This window comes from Geotrypetes seraphini, chromosome 2 (assembly GCF_902459505.1).
Source record: "Geotrypetes seraphini chromosome 2, aGeoSer1.1, whole genome shotgun sequence".
Classification (NCBI taxonomy): Eukaryota; Metazoa; Chordata; class Amphibia; order Gymnophiona; family Dermophiidae; genus Geotrypetes; species Geotrypetes seraphini.
In genome coordinates, this window is record NC_047085.1 from 350939824 (window position 1) to 350956879 (window position 17056).

At 40.6% G+C, this 17056-nt stretch overlaps 1 protein-coding gene across 1 annotated transcript in view; it reads left to right on the forward strand.

The window, feature by feature from the left end:
• Positions 1-10849, forward strand: part of IGFBP3 (insulin like growth factor binding protein 3) — a 36354-nt gene extending 25505 nt beyond the window's left edge. The window contains exon 4 of the mRNA XM_033930378.1: positions 10098-10849. Coding sequence (XP_033786269.1) covers positions 10098-10223 — 126 coding nt within the window. The 3' untranslated portion in view covers positions 10224-10849. The remainder of the gene's footprint in view (positions 1-10097) is intronic.
• Positions 10850-17056: the final 6207 nt, after the last annotated feature.

Sequence of the window (17056 nt, forward strand, 5' to 3'; positions counted from 1 at the left end):
CCATGTTTTCAAGCAGCTGCTCAAAGCAGGGTCACTGAGGCTCTTGCACACATAAGACTGCTATGCAATACTACTTGATGACAGCTTTCACAGCAGGACAGAGTTGGTGGAGGAGGGCATGGCTGTAAGTGAATCTTCTCACTAGGTTTCTTCTTTCCCCAAAATAATCTCACCAAGACAACAGATTTACAATTAGTATGAAATGAAACGCATAGGGGATAGGCATTTAAAGGGAGATGCCCTGGGTGATCTGCGCTAACTTTAGTAGCATCGCGAAGTTGGTCATTGTGAACGGTCTGGCGAGTATGTTCGCACCTGATTGTACAAATGAGAGATCATGCTTTGTGACTGAGTTATAGCATCTGGGATTATGTTGGGTCTTATAGATCAATGCTACAAAAAATCCCCAAAAGAAAACTGCCAAAGAAGCTTCAAAAGACACTCAAAACATAAAGGCAGTAAAGAGTCTTTAGGTTCTCAGAGAAGTTCAACCTGGTAATTGAGCATTTGGGTGAAACACCACAAAAACGGTGATATCAATTAAAACTATCAATTTTATTGATTTAGTTGATATCACCGTTTTTGTGGTGGTTTCACCCAAGTGCTCAATTACCCGGTTGAAGCTCTCTGAGACCCTAGAAACTCTTTACTGCCTTTATGTTTTGAGGGTCTTATAGATCAGCAGATTTGTGTTTAATTGTTTTCTATTATTTAGTATGTGTTTTAACTGTTTTTATTATGTATGTTTGTTTTGTAATCCGCTTTGGACAAAGGTGGACAAGAAATACTAAACTAAACTGTATATTTCTATATTGAAACAGAGGAAGAGAGAGGAGCATTTGGATAACACTGATCACTGGCTTTTTAGTTACTTCGTTCACTTATTCATCTTTTCATATTGTCAAAACAGCTCCTGAGTTCCTCCCGTGCCCCATCCTAATTCTTTCAACATTTAAAAGGCCTTAATGCAAGTTTCCTAAGTCTCGGACACACCCAAAGAACATGCAAAAGTCAGAGAACACGCATTCCCACTTTACTGGGGTTCGGAATAGGCTGTTTTTCCCAACTGTGCCCAAGCTTGAATTGTTTTCGCTTCAAGCGGAATTGGTATTTGCTGCACCTTAGAAATCGCCTCCTGTCAAGCTCTGTGACAGTGTAAACCTGTCTTCCCTTTCAGCAGAGCCATTGACATTAATAGTAGCTTAATCCCCGAGCTAAACTGTACTCAGCAGAACAGAGCAAAGTTCTATTTTAGTCTGTCCCATTTTGAATGCACATGATAGGCAAAATGTGAGAAATCGTCTGTCCCACTGCCTGAATCGCTCCACAGATTTTTATTCCGTTGTCTGTAGTAGAATTGTGATGGACTGTTAATATTTAGAGCTTGTCTGTATTTGTTGCAAACGTTTTACAGATAAAGGGATCTCAGAACCTGGGGAATTGGGTTCGATTCCCACTACAGCTGCTTATGATGCTGTGGAAGTCACTTGACCCTCCCATTGCCCCAGATACAATTCAGTACAGTACAATCTTTATTTGTATACTGCCAATACCTCCATGAAGTTCACAGCGGTTTACGCGAGTAATTATGGTGATACAAATTAAAAACAAGTATTACAATATTTAGGAATCATTTGTAACAAATTATTGGAAAAGATAGGTCTTTTTTTTTTTTTTTTTGAAACATTTAAAATTAGATTGCTGGTGAATATTAGTTGGTAATGGTTTTACCAGGGGTGTCCAACCTGCGGCCCCGTGAAGTATTTTGTGTGGCCCCGGTTGAGGGCGATGCAGTGTTTTCCTCTGCTGCCCCCGGGTGTTTACCGTCTTGCTGGCTCCCTCCTCTGTCTTGCTGCATCGTTTGCGTGTTTGTGCAGCCCCAGAAAAAATTTTTTTTGGCCAATGCAGCCCAGGGAAGCCAAAAGGTTGGACACCCCTGCAAGTTTACACATTTTTGCTTGATATGCCCACGTGGAGTTAAAATACAAAATAATATGTAAATTGCTTTAATCGTAACCACAGAAAGGCAGTATATATCAAAGTCCCATCCTCGTTTCTCTCGCAGGTTAGTTATTCTGAGAGCAACGTATAACTGCATGAAATCGATCAGACAGAAGATAATTACGGTCTAAAGCCACTCCCTCCCTCCCTCCACTTTCTGCATGAGTTGCTTTTTTCTTTTTTGTCTACCACTTTCCCTCCTGTTTGCTCTTTAGGTTTTTGTCTTTGGAATCAGCTTTCTTGACTCCGTTCTGGGGGTTTGTTTGGTGTTTTTTTTTTTTTTTCCTTTTTCTTCAAACCATAATTCTCTTTCTTCCATCCTAATCTTCCTTAGTATTCTCTTAACTATCATTTCTTTATCAGGTGTGAGCTGCTTAATCACTGATTTACATGAGATTTCGTATTGTGCTCTTTTGTTCCCAAGCCACAGAAGGCCGAAACATCCTATAAGAACGATACAACTCATCATTTCTATAGTGCTACTAGATGTACACATTATGGGGTCCTTTCACTAAGGCCCGCTGGCCATTTTAGCGTGCGCTAAATGCTAACGCATCCGTTATATCCTATGGACGCGTTAGTGTTTAGCGCACGCTAGTAAAAGGACCCCTATATGCGGGTACTTTCTCTGTGCCTAGTGGGCTCTCAATCTAAGTTACTTTTGAACCTGGGGCAATGAAGGATTAAGGGCTCCTTTTACGAAGCCGCATTAGCGGTTTAACACGCGTAGTGGCGCGCGCTAATTTGCCGGCCGCGCCAGCCTCTACCGCCGCCTCTTGAGCAGGCGGTAGTTTTTCGGCTAGCGCGGGGGGGGGTTAGCCCACGCTAAAAAGGTGTGTGCGATCAAGCCGCTAACGTGGCTTTGTAAAAGGAGCCCTAAGTGACTTGCCCAGAGTCGCAGTGCCACTATCAGTAAAGTGAACTTTGAACTTTACACCCATGGCTGAATTGACATCTCATCCTCACGACTCCTTTGTTGTGCCTTGATTGTCTCGTTGAGGCCTCCTTGGGCTCTCTCGTTATTTTTGTGTCTTTGAGAAGTGAAACCACTTTTTGGTATCCGTTAGGGGCTTGTGATGTGGACAGGCCATCGTAGGAAATAGGATGCTGAGCTTGATGGACCTTGCTCTGACTCAGCCTGGCTTTTCGTATGTTCCTATGAAGTAGCAAATGATCTTTGGAGATTTTGTTGACTGTAGAGGCTGCAAGAAGGAGCTTTTAGAGATGTAGAATTTTTAAAGACCAGTTGGTACCACACACACTAGAACATTCATAATTTCAAGATACAGGGTGGTAACCTGGAAATTATGTATAACAGATTCTTGCTTATCTAACAAGCTTCGGTGAGAATACCCAGGTATTAAGAGGAATGAATACTGGTCATTTTTTTTTTTTTTGTAGATGTAAAAGTATATTTTACAGCTGTACATTTCAAGAGTTGGCACTACCCCCGCCCCCCCCCCCCTTCTTCTTCATTACCACGAGACAGAGGCCTCCAGAATAAGAGGAGCTTAGTGAAACACAAGTACAAGCGATAGAATAGAGCAGATATTATCACTCCTCTATTGAGAATAAGGATTGCAACTTAACAGTCTTCCCAAAGCTTGAGTAAGAATACACACTGTCAGTGGGTAAAAAGTGCAAGCCATTAATCCTTCACGTGTTTGCCTTCAGATAAAGCAGCTTCAAGGGAGAACTACAGATTTTGTGGGCTGACCTTCTCATCGCAACCTTGCCTTGACAAATTCCGCTCACGAGATTTTTTTCTCCCCCACTCTCAGTGAGCACTGTCCCAATCGCACCTCCGTCCTAAAACAAGCGTGCTTCTCTTTTCGGTGGCAAGGCAGCACGGTCTAGTTCCAGCACACTGATGCACGGTGAAGCCCTGGCCTCTTGCCAGGAATGCAGATCAAATATACACTTTATTTTCAGGCGATGAGGTTGCTGTTAGTTCATGCGCTCCTACATTTCCCAGTGATGATGTAGAAGTTTGTATAAATCAAGCATTCAGCACAAACAGATGGCTTCCAAGTGTTTGAGAGCTGTAGGCAAACACAGCCGCTAGGATGTGGGTGGTATGTCTAATCGGGAGATATCCGTACAGTATGATACATGCATGTATCAGGTACCTGGAAGAAAGAGGGAGTCGTTTCTCTTTTTATCCTGCACTGGCCGGCTGTTTTCTAGGCAGGATTAATTTTTGTTCTTCAGTTTGACCTTTGGGGGACGTGTGGTGTTAAGTGGGGGAATTTGGTTATGAATGCCGCTGCGCTGAGTGATATATCTTGAGTACCTTCATTTTGGAGATTGACTTGGAATTTTGATTGATCATAGAAAGTGATCATGGAAGTATACAAATGCATGTGGATTTCTAATACACCCACCAGTTGTTTAAGTGCGAACTGTTGTACAGGATTGTGCATCTGGTAATGGATGTCAAAAATAGCCCTGAAATTCCAGGGGTAAGCAGATACAGGATGAGGTGCTAATGCCAAGGGGATGTATCTGGTAACCATATGCCCTTGTGGTATGTAGTTATTGGCATAGTAAGCTCTGTTCCTCTTTTAAGAAGAAGAAAATTCAGTCCCTGTTCTTGCGTGACGGAGCATTAGGAAGAGCAGCATCTGAGTATTTATTTGGGCTGCAAGACCACAAGGACCATTTCTTAAACTCATTGTGATCTAGTACTTTAAATAATGATAAATTATTATTCAATGCAATGCAATACAAATCGTTATATATCACCATTCTCCAACCATTTTGGTTCGACGCAGTTTACAAAGAAATCCATCTAGTATAACACCATAGGAGCCATCTCTGTGGGTATTTAAGCTCCCCCCTTATTGAGCAAACTCCTGAATTATGTCCAGGGTGGGGAAATTTCTATTGGGTTTAGCACCCCCCAATCATTTTGAAAAATTGGCTCCTATGTACATCACTAGCAATGGGCAATGCTTATTTAACAGCACATTTTTTTTTCAGTTCAAAGATTTTATTGATTTAAAAATATATAAGTACAAAAAAGAGAAATGTTAGAAAACAAAACAAGTTTTTAATTTGCCCCTGAATTGGGATTGTTTGAATTTTATCATTCTGGTTGGAAACTGTATGTCAGTATTATAGGTGTGAAAGAGATGTCGGAAAAATCTGGGGAGTTTTGAAAATTTAAAGAAACATGGGGTCCACTAGGTACATATGTTAATTTTCTTTAAACATACTCGCATAAAATGTACCCTTTTGGACTTGGTTTCAGTTCAAGATCATTTTATACACATACAGGAGGTGGAAGGGGGGGGTGGGCTTAAGTTATTTATGCATAGTTTCTTGGTGTTTTCTGAACATATTGCTAATTTATGTAAATTTTCTTACACTGTGTATCAGCTATATTTTGCTATATAAAATTAATAAACAATTTTTTTAATAAATAAAATAAAGTATTGCATGAAAAAAAATTCATATTTATCCATCTTATAAACCAAGCGCACTACAGTATTTTGTAAAGCCTGTCATTTTTATCAACAACCTTTTAGAGCAGGGATCTCAAAGTCCCTCCTTGAGGGCTACAATCCAGTCGGGTTTTCAGGATTTCCCCAACGAATATGCATTGAAAGCAGTACATGCACATAGATCTCATGCATATTCATTGGGGAAATCCTGAAAACCCGACTGGATTCGGCCCTCAAGGAGGGACTTTGACACCCCTGTGTTAGAGTATCTCACATATTATGACAGTATTCTAATTATGAAACAATTAGTGATTGGACTAAAATTTTAATTGGTCAAGTAGGAAAAATATACACATGTTGAAGCAGTTTCAATCTAGATCAGTGGTTCCCAAACCAGCCAGTCAGGTTTTCAAGATATCCCTAATGAATATGCATGAGAGAGATTTGCATACCTATCACTTCCATTATATGCAAATCTCTCTCATGCATATTCATTAGGGAGCTGGAGGGAACTTCCTGCGAGGCCAAATATCAGGGTGTACATGGTGAATTGTGCTGGATATTTGCCAGATATCCAGCTTCGGTGCCCTATGGCCGGAGCGATCCTCTTCGCCACTTCTGCCTGTCTCCTGCGCATCTGGCTCCGATGGCAGCGACATGTTCAATGCTTGCCCAGCTCAGAATTTGAAAACTTCTCCCTCGAAGCCCCAGCATCCATCAGCCTGGTTTTTTCTCAGAAATTTCTCGACGTTGTTGGGAGACCATGCACAGTGGGGAAGGTAGCAGCAGCAAATCAGAGGTTCACTGGTCAGTTCCAGCTCCAGCGGCACCAACACGTACCAGAATCGACACCGAAAAGCTTTTTCACAGAGGAAAGGATTGCATTGAGGAGATCATCGTAGAGGAGGAGACATGGACAGCCTGGAACTATCAACCAAATCCCTTACCTGTAGAAGTCCTTTATCTGGAAGCTGAAATTATGGATTGAAGTCATTATTTTTTACTTTTAATTTTTTTACAGTTTTATGAATTATTTGTAATCTTATTCATTGCTTTACCATTTTGTTCTATTTCTATCTTTTAAATATCTCCAGAATTCTTTCTTCAACAGTTCCTCCTCTATATCTCCTCTCTTCTATCTTTCAAAGCACACAGTTCTGTTAGATTGTTTATTTTCTCATTTTTTCTCTTTCTTTACTTTGCACTTCCTTACTACTTTCTAGGTACTTTAGTTAGATTGTGAGCCTTCGGGACAGTTAGGGAACTTCTAAGTACCTTTCTTACTTATAATTTTAATGTATATTTTCTGAAAACCGCTTAGAACCTAACGGATGTAGCGGTATATAAGAAATAAATTACATTACATTACATTACATATCTTGAAAACCTGACTGGCTGGGGGTCCCCCAGGACAGGTTTGGGAACCACTGATCTAGATAAAGCTTTCTTTATCAACAGGTTAATTTGAATATCATCCACTGTTGATTTTGAATCTAGAGAATTCCTAGGAGTTTCAGTGATGATTTAAAATTAAATATCTCTTGTCTTATCTTCAGATTTACTGAAGATGTCAAAGATCCCAGCCATATAAATGTTTGTTCCCTGTTTAAATTTTGTTTTATTACCTCTGATCTTTTGTCAAAGCTACATTCAGTTAATTATGTGCCCTTTAATTCTAAGCAAATGTATCTTGGGTTTCATAGGTTGTGGAGCGGGTGAACCACTGGGGCCAATATCTTTCCCAACACAGCATCAGCAGCTGTAGTGCTTGGGGAGGGGCAAAAGATTGGTTCAATTGGCCTCTCCAACCAAATATATGTTCTGATGCCCTTGATAGGTTCCCCCCGGTTGTTTTTGCAATAATTTTCTCTCCGCTCGTGTTGGGCGAAAATAGATCTGACTTCCTCTAGCAGAGTCTTCTCACAGAATGGATAATTCTTCAGGCGCTGAATATTTCATGTACGGGGTTATAACAAATTATTAAAAGCCGTCCGCTATAAAGACTAACCCCCTCTTTTACTAAGGTGAGCTAGCGTTTTTAGCGCGTGCTGCAGGTTAGCGTGCGCTGCCCCCCCCCGCGCTACGTGTAAAAGCTAACGACAGCTCAATGGTGGTGTTAGCGTCTAGCGCGCGGGGCAATGCAGCGTGCGCTTAAGCACACGCTACGACCACTAGCGCAGCTTAGTAAAAGGAGCCCTAAAGTGATCGCCATCGTAGACCTTTTTTTTTTTTAATATCAAAATGTTTTAGATCCTTGGAATTCCAGTAGGCCAGGTTTTCAGCGAGATGCTCCATGTCTATTACCTTCTTTGCATAGAAAACCTCTCCTGCAGATTAGTATGAGACAGGTTAACACAAACCTGCAAAAGGCCTTAGGAAGCCAGTGATTTGAAATGGAGGATAAGAAATGGCATGCAGAGGCAGACCAATGCTTCCTTTCTCCAGTAGTAGCTGGTCCGGGTTACTTGGAGGGATCCAGCAGATCTGCTCACTTCCAGAAATATGAATTTGTGTCTAGCTAGGTTTTTGTTTTTTTTTCTGGACTTGCCCTCCGAAAACTTATGCAGGTCTTGTTCAAACTTAGCTGTTTTACTACTCTTAACCACATTCTCTACTTACAAGTTTCATGGAATGTTATTTTGTGTTTGGTAGACATACAGTTCTCTATTAACTTGTTCAGTGTCACTCACGATCTTGTAACCCTCTATTATCTCTTAGCCATTGCCATGCTAAAGAACTCTAACCTGTTAATGTTTTCTTGAAAGGGAGTTTTTCATCTCCTTAATTAGTTTTGTTGTCCTGTTTCTCTATTTCTATCATATCTTTTTGAGATTTTCTGACTAGAACTGTAGTTGGCACTCAAGGTGTGATTGCATCATTATGGCGGCATTGTTACATTCTGTTTTTTCTTTTTGTTTACAACCGATTTCTAACATTCTGTCAAGCTTTTATGGCAGCTGCTGCTGCTCACTGAGCTATTTTCAGTATATTGTCCACAATGATTCCAAGATTCTTTAGCTGGATAGTAGCTCCTAATATGGAAGCCAGTATTGTGTACCTGTAACTTTTTTTTTTTTTTTTTTCGGTATGCACCATTTTGCATTTCTCTACATTAAATTTGAGCCACTATGTAGATCCTCAGTCCCCAGTCTTGCAGGGTCTTTCTGCAATTCTTCACACAATCTAGTCATGCTATAATAACTTGAAAAAATTGTGTTTCCTCTGCAAGTTTGATCAACTCACTTGTCCCCTTTCTCTGATCATTTATGTGAATATTTATAGTACTAGTTTCAGTATGGAAGCTGGGGCTTACTTTCTTCCCATTTCTCTCACCCAAGCCTCCACAGATAGCTCTAGAATCATATTCCCCTGGTTCACTGGGCCATTATCTCATATTTTCCTAAGAACCAGGTTCTACCTCTCCATTCCATATGCAGCCTCATTGAGACAAATGTTTATACTGCTTTCAAAGAGAGCTAACTCATATCAATAGCATAACCAGGCCTCAAATTTTAGATGAGCCTACAGGCAAAATGTGTAGGCATGAAATGTCCTCTACACAGCCAACCCCTTGCCCCTCCCCCAGTTAACTTAAAATAAACCCTGCTAGCTGAAAACCACCTCAAAGGTGCTGAGAACGCCCTGCATAACATAGTAACATAGTAGATGATGGCAGATGACGACCCGAATGGTCCATCCAGTCTGCCCAACCTGATTCAATTTAAATTTTTTTAATTTTTTCTTCTTAGCTATTTCTGGGCAAGAATCCAAAGCTTTACCCGGTACTGTGCTTGGATTCCAACTGCCGAAATCTCTGTTCAAACTTACTCCAGCCCATCTACACCCTCCCAGCCATTGAAACCCTCCCCAGCCCATCCTCCACCAAACGGCCATATACAGACACAGACCGTGCAAGTCTGCCCAGTACTGACCTTAGTTCAATATTTAATATTATTTTCTGATTCTAAATCCTCTGTGTTCATCCCACGCTTCTTTGAACTGCAGCACAGTTCGGCAGTCGTTGACAGCTTTCCTGGACTGCCTAGTACCAACACTTGATAGCATGCTCAGTTTCCACACATACATGAAAACAAAAACTTCTGACAACTTCCAAACTTCCCTGCAAGGGAGTTCTGGGTACCTTCAAGAAGGTCTTAAGCTGGTGGGAATCCCTACCAGCTTCAATAAGGGTCTGATGCTATCGGGTTGGCCTGAGCACTGTCCATCTACAGCTGTGCTGCTGGCCCACACATGTCATTGATCAGCTCAGCAAAACTGAGGGGCTCTAAACTGATAACTTGACTTTGTCAATATGTCATTCATCATGGTGAAGCAGAGGAGGAGGTTTGACCTCATTTTCCTATAACTTTTCATGGCATTTAGTGCTGAAGGAATTGTATTGAGCATGCTCAGCTGGTGCCTTGCCAATCAAGTTGGGGCTGACATCAAAGGGGCATACTATTCTGAATAATGTCCTAGCAAGAATCTAACCAGATCAATCAAAAATCCAACTGTCCATGCATGTCAGACGCTTAAAAATGTTAAGGTGTTCCAACCATCTTGTTCCATATTATACTACTATTGACATTAATACTGGTACCAATCTAGTCTGCTTAAATAACCCAGTTTAACTGTATTCTTTACCCTTAGTGCCGCCCATCTAAAGGCCGAAAAAGAGGGAGTTGCTGGTGTGTGGATAAATATGGACAACAACTACCTGGATACGATGGGAAAAGTAAAGGAGATGTTCAGTGCTATAACCTGGAGAACAAGTGATTGGTGGACGTCTCCTGTGGACTTTGTGTGGCTATTTGATCCATCAGAGAGACCTTTTGAGAGACTGGAAAAGGTATGGATTTGCACTGACCTTGGAGCTGCGAGTTCTGCTGCCCTCTAATGAGGTTGGAGATGGAAAGGGTGGAATTTATGGTCTCTTGTGGATACTGCAGCTGCACCCTGCCACTGACACACTTCCAGCTTTCTATAGAACATAGGGAGCTCTGAATTCCTAAGTAAATCTGCACTATTGATCCCAGAGAGAAAGAGAGGAAAAAGGCACTTGAAATGGATTCAGGGAGTCTCCACTGACTATTTAAAAGAATGGCCTGTGACCAATTTGATCCCGAAAGATGCTGTCTTTACTTTTAAAGAATTTATAGATTTTTAAGCTTGTTTAAAGTATAAAAAAAAAATAAGGATTTAAGTTTAAGCTTTATTTCTACAGTTCTGACGGGAAACTTATCTTCACGGGTAAAAATGTTTTATAAAAATTTCAAAGAACTTTTTTTTAACGTGTTTCTAAAACAAAGACATGGCTATTTTTTCTGTAAAATATATTATGATTATTCTGTTAGTCTGTATTTAATATAATTATGTTTTTTAATAAACTTTATTTAAATGTATGTAAATTTATGCTTTGGTTATACTAGTGTGGTTTCCATGCTAGATCACATGAATGTGAGGAATCTGACTTCCATTCTTTTCTTCTATTCTGAACTTGTGTTATGTTGGAAATATCTGATGTCTGCTCCTGCTTTAATATAAACCATATATCAGGAATCATAATCGCATAGTTGCAGGTAGTGTGGTGGACTGCCTGTTAATCACCTATACCCTTGAGAGTCACACAGCTCCAGGCAAAGACAAATTTCCTGGTTTGGAGTGTCCCAGAAATAAATGACTAGCCTTTGTGAGGAGAGTACTAGAGAATGACAAGGGGAAAAAATTTGTCCCGTTCTCTGCCCCGTCCCTGTGAGTTCATCACCGTCTAGTCCCTGTGAGCTTGGTCCCTGTCACCATCCTGTCCCCGCAAGCTTGGTCACTGTCCCATCCCAGTGAGCTCGGTCCCTGCCCCCACAAACCATCTGATCCCACCCCATCCACACAACCCTTCATGTGGTCCAGCAGCCCCCTCCCGCCCGCCGAGGTCTGAGCATCTCCCTCCCTCCCTCCCATCCCTTCCCCTTCCCTTCACTGGCTTCTTTTAATATTCTCTTAACAAGCAGCCGGAGCCTTGAAGTTGCGTGCGGCTGCTAGAAAGTCCTCCTCTGACGCAACTGGAAACTGGAAGTTGCATCAAGTTTCAAGTTTATTAATTGGCTTGTTGAATCGCTTAATCAAATTTCTAAGCGATGTACAGCAATATACATTCTTAAGGAAACAAAACATACACTTAATTCATTATAATATAAACAGAAGGTATGAGGGGGTGAAATACATTTTTTATAGTAAAGAGAGGACATATAAGGAAAATACAAAAGGAAGTTGGTAGACAAGTAAAAGCAAAAAAAAAAAAAAAAAGAAAATTCACTAAAATAACTCAATAAAATAAAATTTATAGTTACTTTGCAAAAGCATCTTTAAACAAGAAGGTTTTTAACTCGCTTTTAAATTTGCCAAACACCTTCTCTTCCCGTAAAAACATGGGAAGCGCATTCCAAGTCTGAGGTGCTGTACATGAGAAGATAAATTGTCTTCTTGTACTAATAATTTTAAGCGAAGGAATTGACAAAAGATTCCGTTCACTCGATCGTAAAATTCTTTGAAGTGAATAGGGGATGAGTAATCTAAATAAAAATGCTGGAGTCTTATTTTCTAATGTTTTAAAGATAATTGTACATAGTTTATGAGTTATTCTATGAATGACTGGTAGCCAATGAGCCTTTTTAAGGAGTGGTGTCACATGATCGAATTTTTTAGATTTTGTTATTAATTTAATTGAAGCATTTTGAATTATTTGTAATCGTTTAATTTCTTGAAAAGCAATTCCTGTAAAAAGTGAATTGCAATAATCGATTTTAGACATCACCAGAGAGTGAATAAGAATATTAAGTGCTTTGGGACAGAGGAATTTGGAAATAGATCGAATTTTACGCAACCTATAGAAGGTAGTTTTAACAATACTACTAATGTGATCATGATAATTAAGTTTATTATCAAAAATTACTCCTAGGATTTTAGTATTTTTGACTAATTGAAGAGGAACATTTTGAATCAGAATAGGAGCAACTAGAGAAAAACTTTCCTTCCAGAGGAGGACTTTCCAGCAGCCGCATGTGACTTCAAGACTCCGGCTACTTGTTAAGAGAAAATGAAAAGAAGACAGTGAAGGGAGGGAGGGAGATGTCCGGTCCGCGATTGGGAGGAAGGAGGGATTTTGTGCGCGTTTCCTCAGCTAACTGCAGGGGGGTGAATGGCCTTGTCCCCGTTCCCTGTGGTGACCTTTTTTTTTTTTTTTATGTCCCCTTGGGTAACAGTCACCCTGTCATTCTCTAAAGAGTACATTTCTTGTTTCTTATGCTGTACATTGGCTCAGAATTAATACAGAAGACAAGGATATTGATCATAGCATACTGATCTGTTCTATCATGAGTGTGAAATTTTATCTTTTAAGTACACAAATAATTTCGGAAGTGAAAAGTGCATATGTACTCTTCATCCTGCGGACTTTGCTAGATTTTCAAAACCCAAAGTGTTACCTACTTCCACTTTAAGAACTGCCCCAAGAAGAATTCCATGTACATTTTATGCTAACTTTAGGGTCCTTCTACTAAATCGCATTTAGCAGTTTAGCACACATGTGCTAACGAAATGTGCAGTATTTTTAAGGTGACCATGTTTAACTTCTGCGCTAACTACAATCTGATTACCATTCTGTAGTGCAATTGTTAACTCCGACCTGCAATAGAAAATGCTGGGCAGGCCTCCAATAGTAACTGTGTGAGATTTGTCGCTATTGTGCATTAATTTTCTGCATTAAGCTACTGTAGCTTCAAAATCTAACCCACTTCAATAAAAGGACCCTTAATGAAGATACTTTATCAAAATAACATTACACTTCTCCTTCCGTATTCGCGGTTTCAGCATTCACGGTTTCGCTTATTCACATTTTTTAGCTTGCTGGCTCCTCCCCCAAAATTACATCAGCTTGCATAGAGAAATCGCTGATTCCAAGCATTTATGGAGAAAATCGCCAATTCCCAGCACTTTCTTCACCGTGTTTTGCCTTTCCTTCAGGAACAGGCCAGATCTCCCACCATGTTATTCACGGTTTCACCATATTCACGATGGTTTTTAATAGAAAACAGCGAATAACATCTGAAAAAGTTATTTGCGGTTCTGTTAATCCCCTTTCACAGCGAATACGGAAGGAGAAATGTACATTAGTATGTTACAAAACATTCTTATGTTCTACAAATACTGTAAAGTTTTATGCAGATTCAAAAATCAAGAGAATCAAGCAATCCTTGGGATGAACATTGTAATAAGAAGTAATAACATTCAATACCTTACTTCCAAGTATTATTTAACCCTTTATTTGGCATTGTTGCTCAGAAGCAACATGTGTTTTCTATGGCTCTTATGGGAGATCTGCAATCTGCATCTCCAAATGTCTGTTTCTCGTTCAACATCAAGTTACGTAAAGCAGCCACTTTCACCATCTGCCAATTAAAGGGTTAAAATAGATTTTAAAGCTGTCCAAAATGCTAAATAGTTTTAATTTTCTGATTTGAAGAGGTAATGAATTCCAAACCATAGGTGCTTGATATAAAAATCTTGATGAAAACACCTTTTAGAATCCTTTTGGATCCGGAAAGTGCAATAGATAGCGTTTTTCATCATGCATCAATCAATTTCTAAGCGGGTTTAGCATATATAAGGGAGTTTTCTTGTATGTTATATTAACAATCATTTGTAATTTGAACTGAGTATATGCCGCACACTTGACAATACAAAAGTTTGCTTGTAGCTCCAAACCCTGTCCCTGAAGTAGAAGCAAAATGGCACGATGTACATGCTTTTACTGGTTTGTTTGGGTTTTTTTTTTTTTACATTTTACTGTTAAGTTTTCCAAAACAAAAGAAATAAAAATAAATTACAACAAAGATAATATAGGCAGTACAATTTATGCCAATAATACTGCAATATCAATATAAAAATAAACCAAATTCCCTTAACCAAAGTCCCCTTAATTTGCCCCCTTCCTAAAATATTCTAAAATCTCTCCCATGCTAACTCTCCCCCCCCCCCCTTTTTACAAATCTGTAGCATGGTTTTTAGTGCCGGTCGTGGTGGTAACATCTCCGGTGCTTATTGGAATTCCTATGAGCGTCGGAGCTGTTACCTCCGTGGCCAGCGCTAAAAACCGCACTACGGTTTTGTAAAAGGGGGAGGTAAGTCATAGATCTAATTCCTCTTGTACCAAATTTCACTCTGTACATAATACATTTCAAATATCAATTGAGATGTCACCATGTATTATAGGTTTCTCAAACTTTCAGATAACATCCATTTTTCTGTGCAGTTGACTTTGACATTAAGCAGATAAAATCCAACTTATATAGTTGGTATAGAAACTTTGCTAATTGTGCTAATAATAGTTTATTGACAACAAGATGTGTATCAACTTTATGAACTGTTTTTGTTGCTTCTGGCAATTTAATATGCAATAAACAAGCTTTGACTGTACAAAGATAAGTAACATTTCTGTTATGTCCCCTCCAGATTCCATACTGTAGGTTTTTCATCCCAACCCATGATCTGGGTCTTGCAGAAATCCACAGACGTTTCTGTCCTGCTCCTCCCACTTGGCTGAGGAATACAGAGCACTCTAGTTTTCATTTCTGCAAGCAATCTATGCAAAAGTCTTTATGATCTCTGCTGCTTCTTTTTTTTTTGTTAAAGTTTCATTTTTTTCGGTGGTGTTAGTGCCTTGAAACCTCTTTGGAGGGGATCTCTGCATGGGAAAGGATGCAGTTTCCATGGAGTTGCTCCGCAGGGCAAGCTTCGGGTGGACTTGTAAAGCCTGCCTGCTGTGCACTGCCTTCGGAGCACGGTGTCCTTCCCCCTAGAAGCATGCTTACCTTCTGACCGTGTAGTAGGTTTAAGCGCAGGCTGTTTGCACCCTGAGTAAGAGCTCCCAGGATATCATGGCTCAGGTTTTGTTTTCCCACCCCGGGTTGCATGAGGGTGTTCCGAGGGGGGCGGAGGTCTTAGTTGGGGTTCGCCGACGGGCAACCCAAAGATCCTGAAGATTGTGTTGGTGAGATTCTAAGGCAGAAAATCCTTTTCTTTCACTTCAGCTGCACAGACAGAGCTGACAGGCAGGCACTTGGAGACTGTAAATACATCCCCATTACTTCGTATGGGAGAATCAGGGTGTCTGAATTTGGGGGTTTCAATGTTTTATGAGGATAGAGGTTAGATCCCCACCCCCAAAACCTCAAAATTGTCTATTTTTTGATCTTGTAAATTGTCTCTACGAGACATTTTAGGTCCAAATTGTCTGGCGGTGGCCATCTTAGATTTTTAACAATCTTTTTTTTAAACTTTTTTCTGCCGCACAATCCCTTGATTTCATTGGAAATTGTTAGGGATGGACTCTTCCATCAATATAGATGTGATTTCATGGGTTCATAGTCAAATGCACGCAAGACGTTGCGCTCAAATGACTTGCACTGAATTGTCATAGCGCTTAATTGTCGTTGCGCTCAATTGTCTTCGCGCAATTGTCTGTGCACTTTTGTCTTGCGCACATTTGACTTTCCACCGATTTCATATGTAGATTGTGCAGAATTACCAGCAGAGTGGCATCCATGTACCATGTGCCACGGCATACAATGGGAGGAGGTGGTAGCTTCAGTTCTCACCTCCTCTGGATCCTCTAGGGCTAGTGAGCCTGTTTGTGTCTAGGAAATGAGCAAAAGATCTCACCCAGTGCCTGTTTTTGGCGGTGATGTGAAATGCAGGCATACAGTATCCAGGGACCTCTCACAGAGAGCCAGTGTCAGCCCAAAGATATAGCTTTTCCCTGGAATTCATGTGGAGAACATATCTAACAAACCTAAACCACACAGCACAGTCAGTGGGCGCACCCCAAACTTCTGTGCCAGGGACTTCCTTTGTGGAGGTCCCTGTTCAGGCCCCCAGTGCCCTGTCCTCACGACCCAGGATTGCTTTCACTGGTGCACTGTCACCTTGAATACTGCATCCACTCAATGACATTGATACCCTTTGCAGCACTGTTAGCCAGGTGTTTTCTAAGGGCTCCGATGTGGGTGATGACATCTCTGTCCACTGGCTGTTTAAACCAGCCTCTGTTCACCATTTTCTAGTGGACGCCGTGAAGGAGCTGCAGTTAGAGACTAAGCCTTCCACATCTCAATGTATCGTCAAGAGTCGTAGTAATACTCTGACATCCTTTTTCCCATTGCATCCAGATATCACAGCTCTGATTACTGAGCAGTGGGAAACACCCAAAAGTTAATTTAAACTGACTAAGACCATGGCTAAGTTTTATCTTATGGCATCGGATTTTCAGAAACTATGTGAGCAGACAAAGGTGGATTAAGTGATGGCTATTGTAACCAAGCGTACTGCTCTCCTGAGTGAAGGGGGTGTTTATGTTGATTCTCAGGCCCGTCGGGTGGACATGGCCTTAATGAAGCTCTTTAAGGTGGCTTCTTTGGGTATTAAGGCTATGGCAGCTGCCTCTTTTGTGGCAATTGCTTGTCCTCATAAGGGTTTTAGGCAAAGTTTTGGCTTTTACTGTATCAGCTTACAGAATGCTCTGGATTTGCCACTGGGCTGGAGATTCAGCCTCCAGTGCA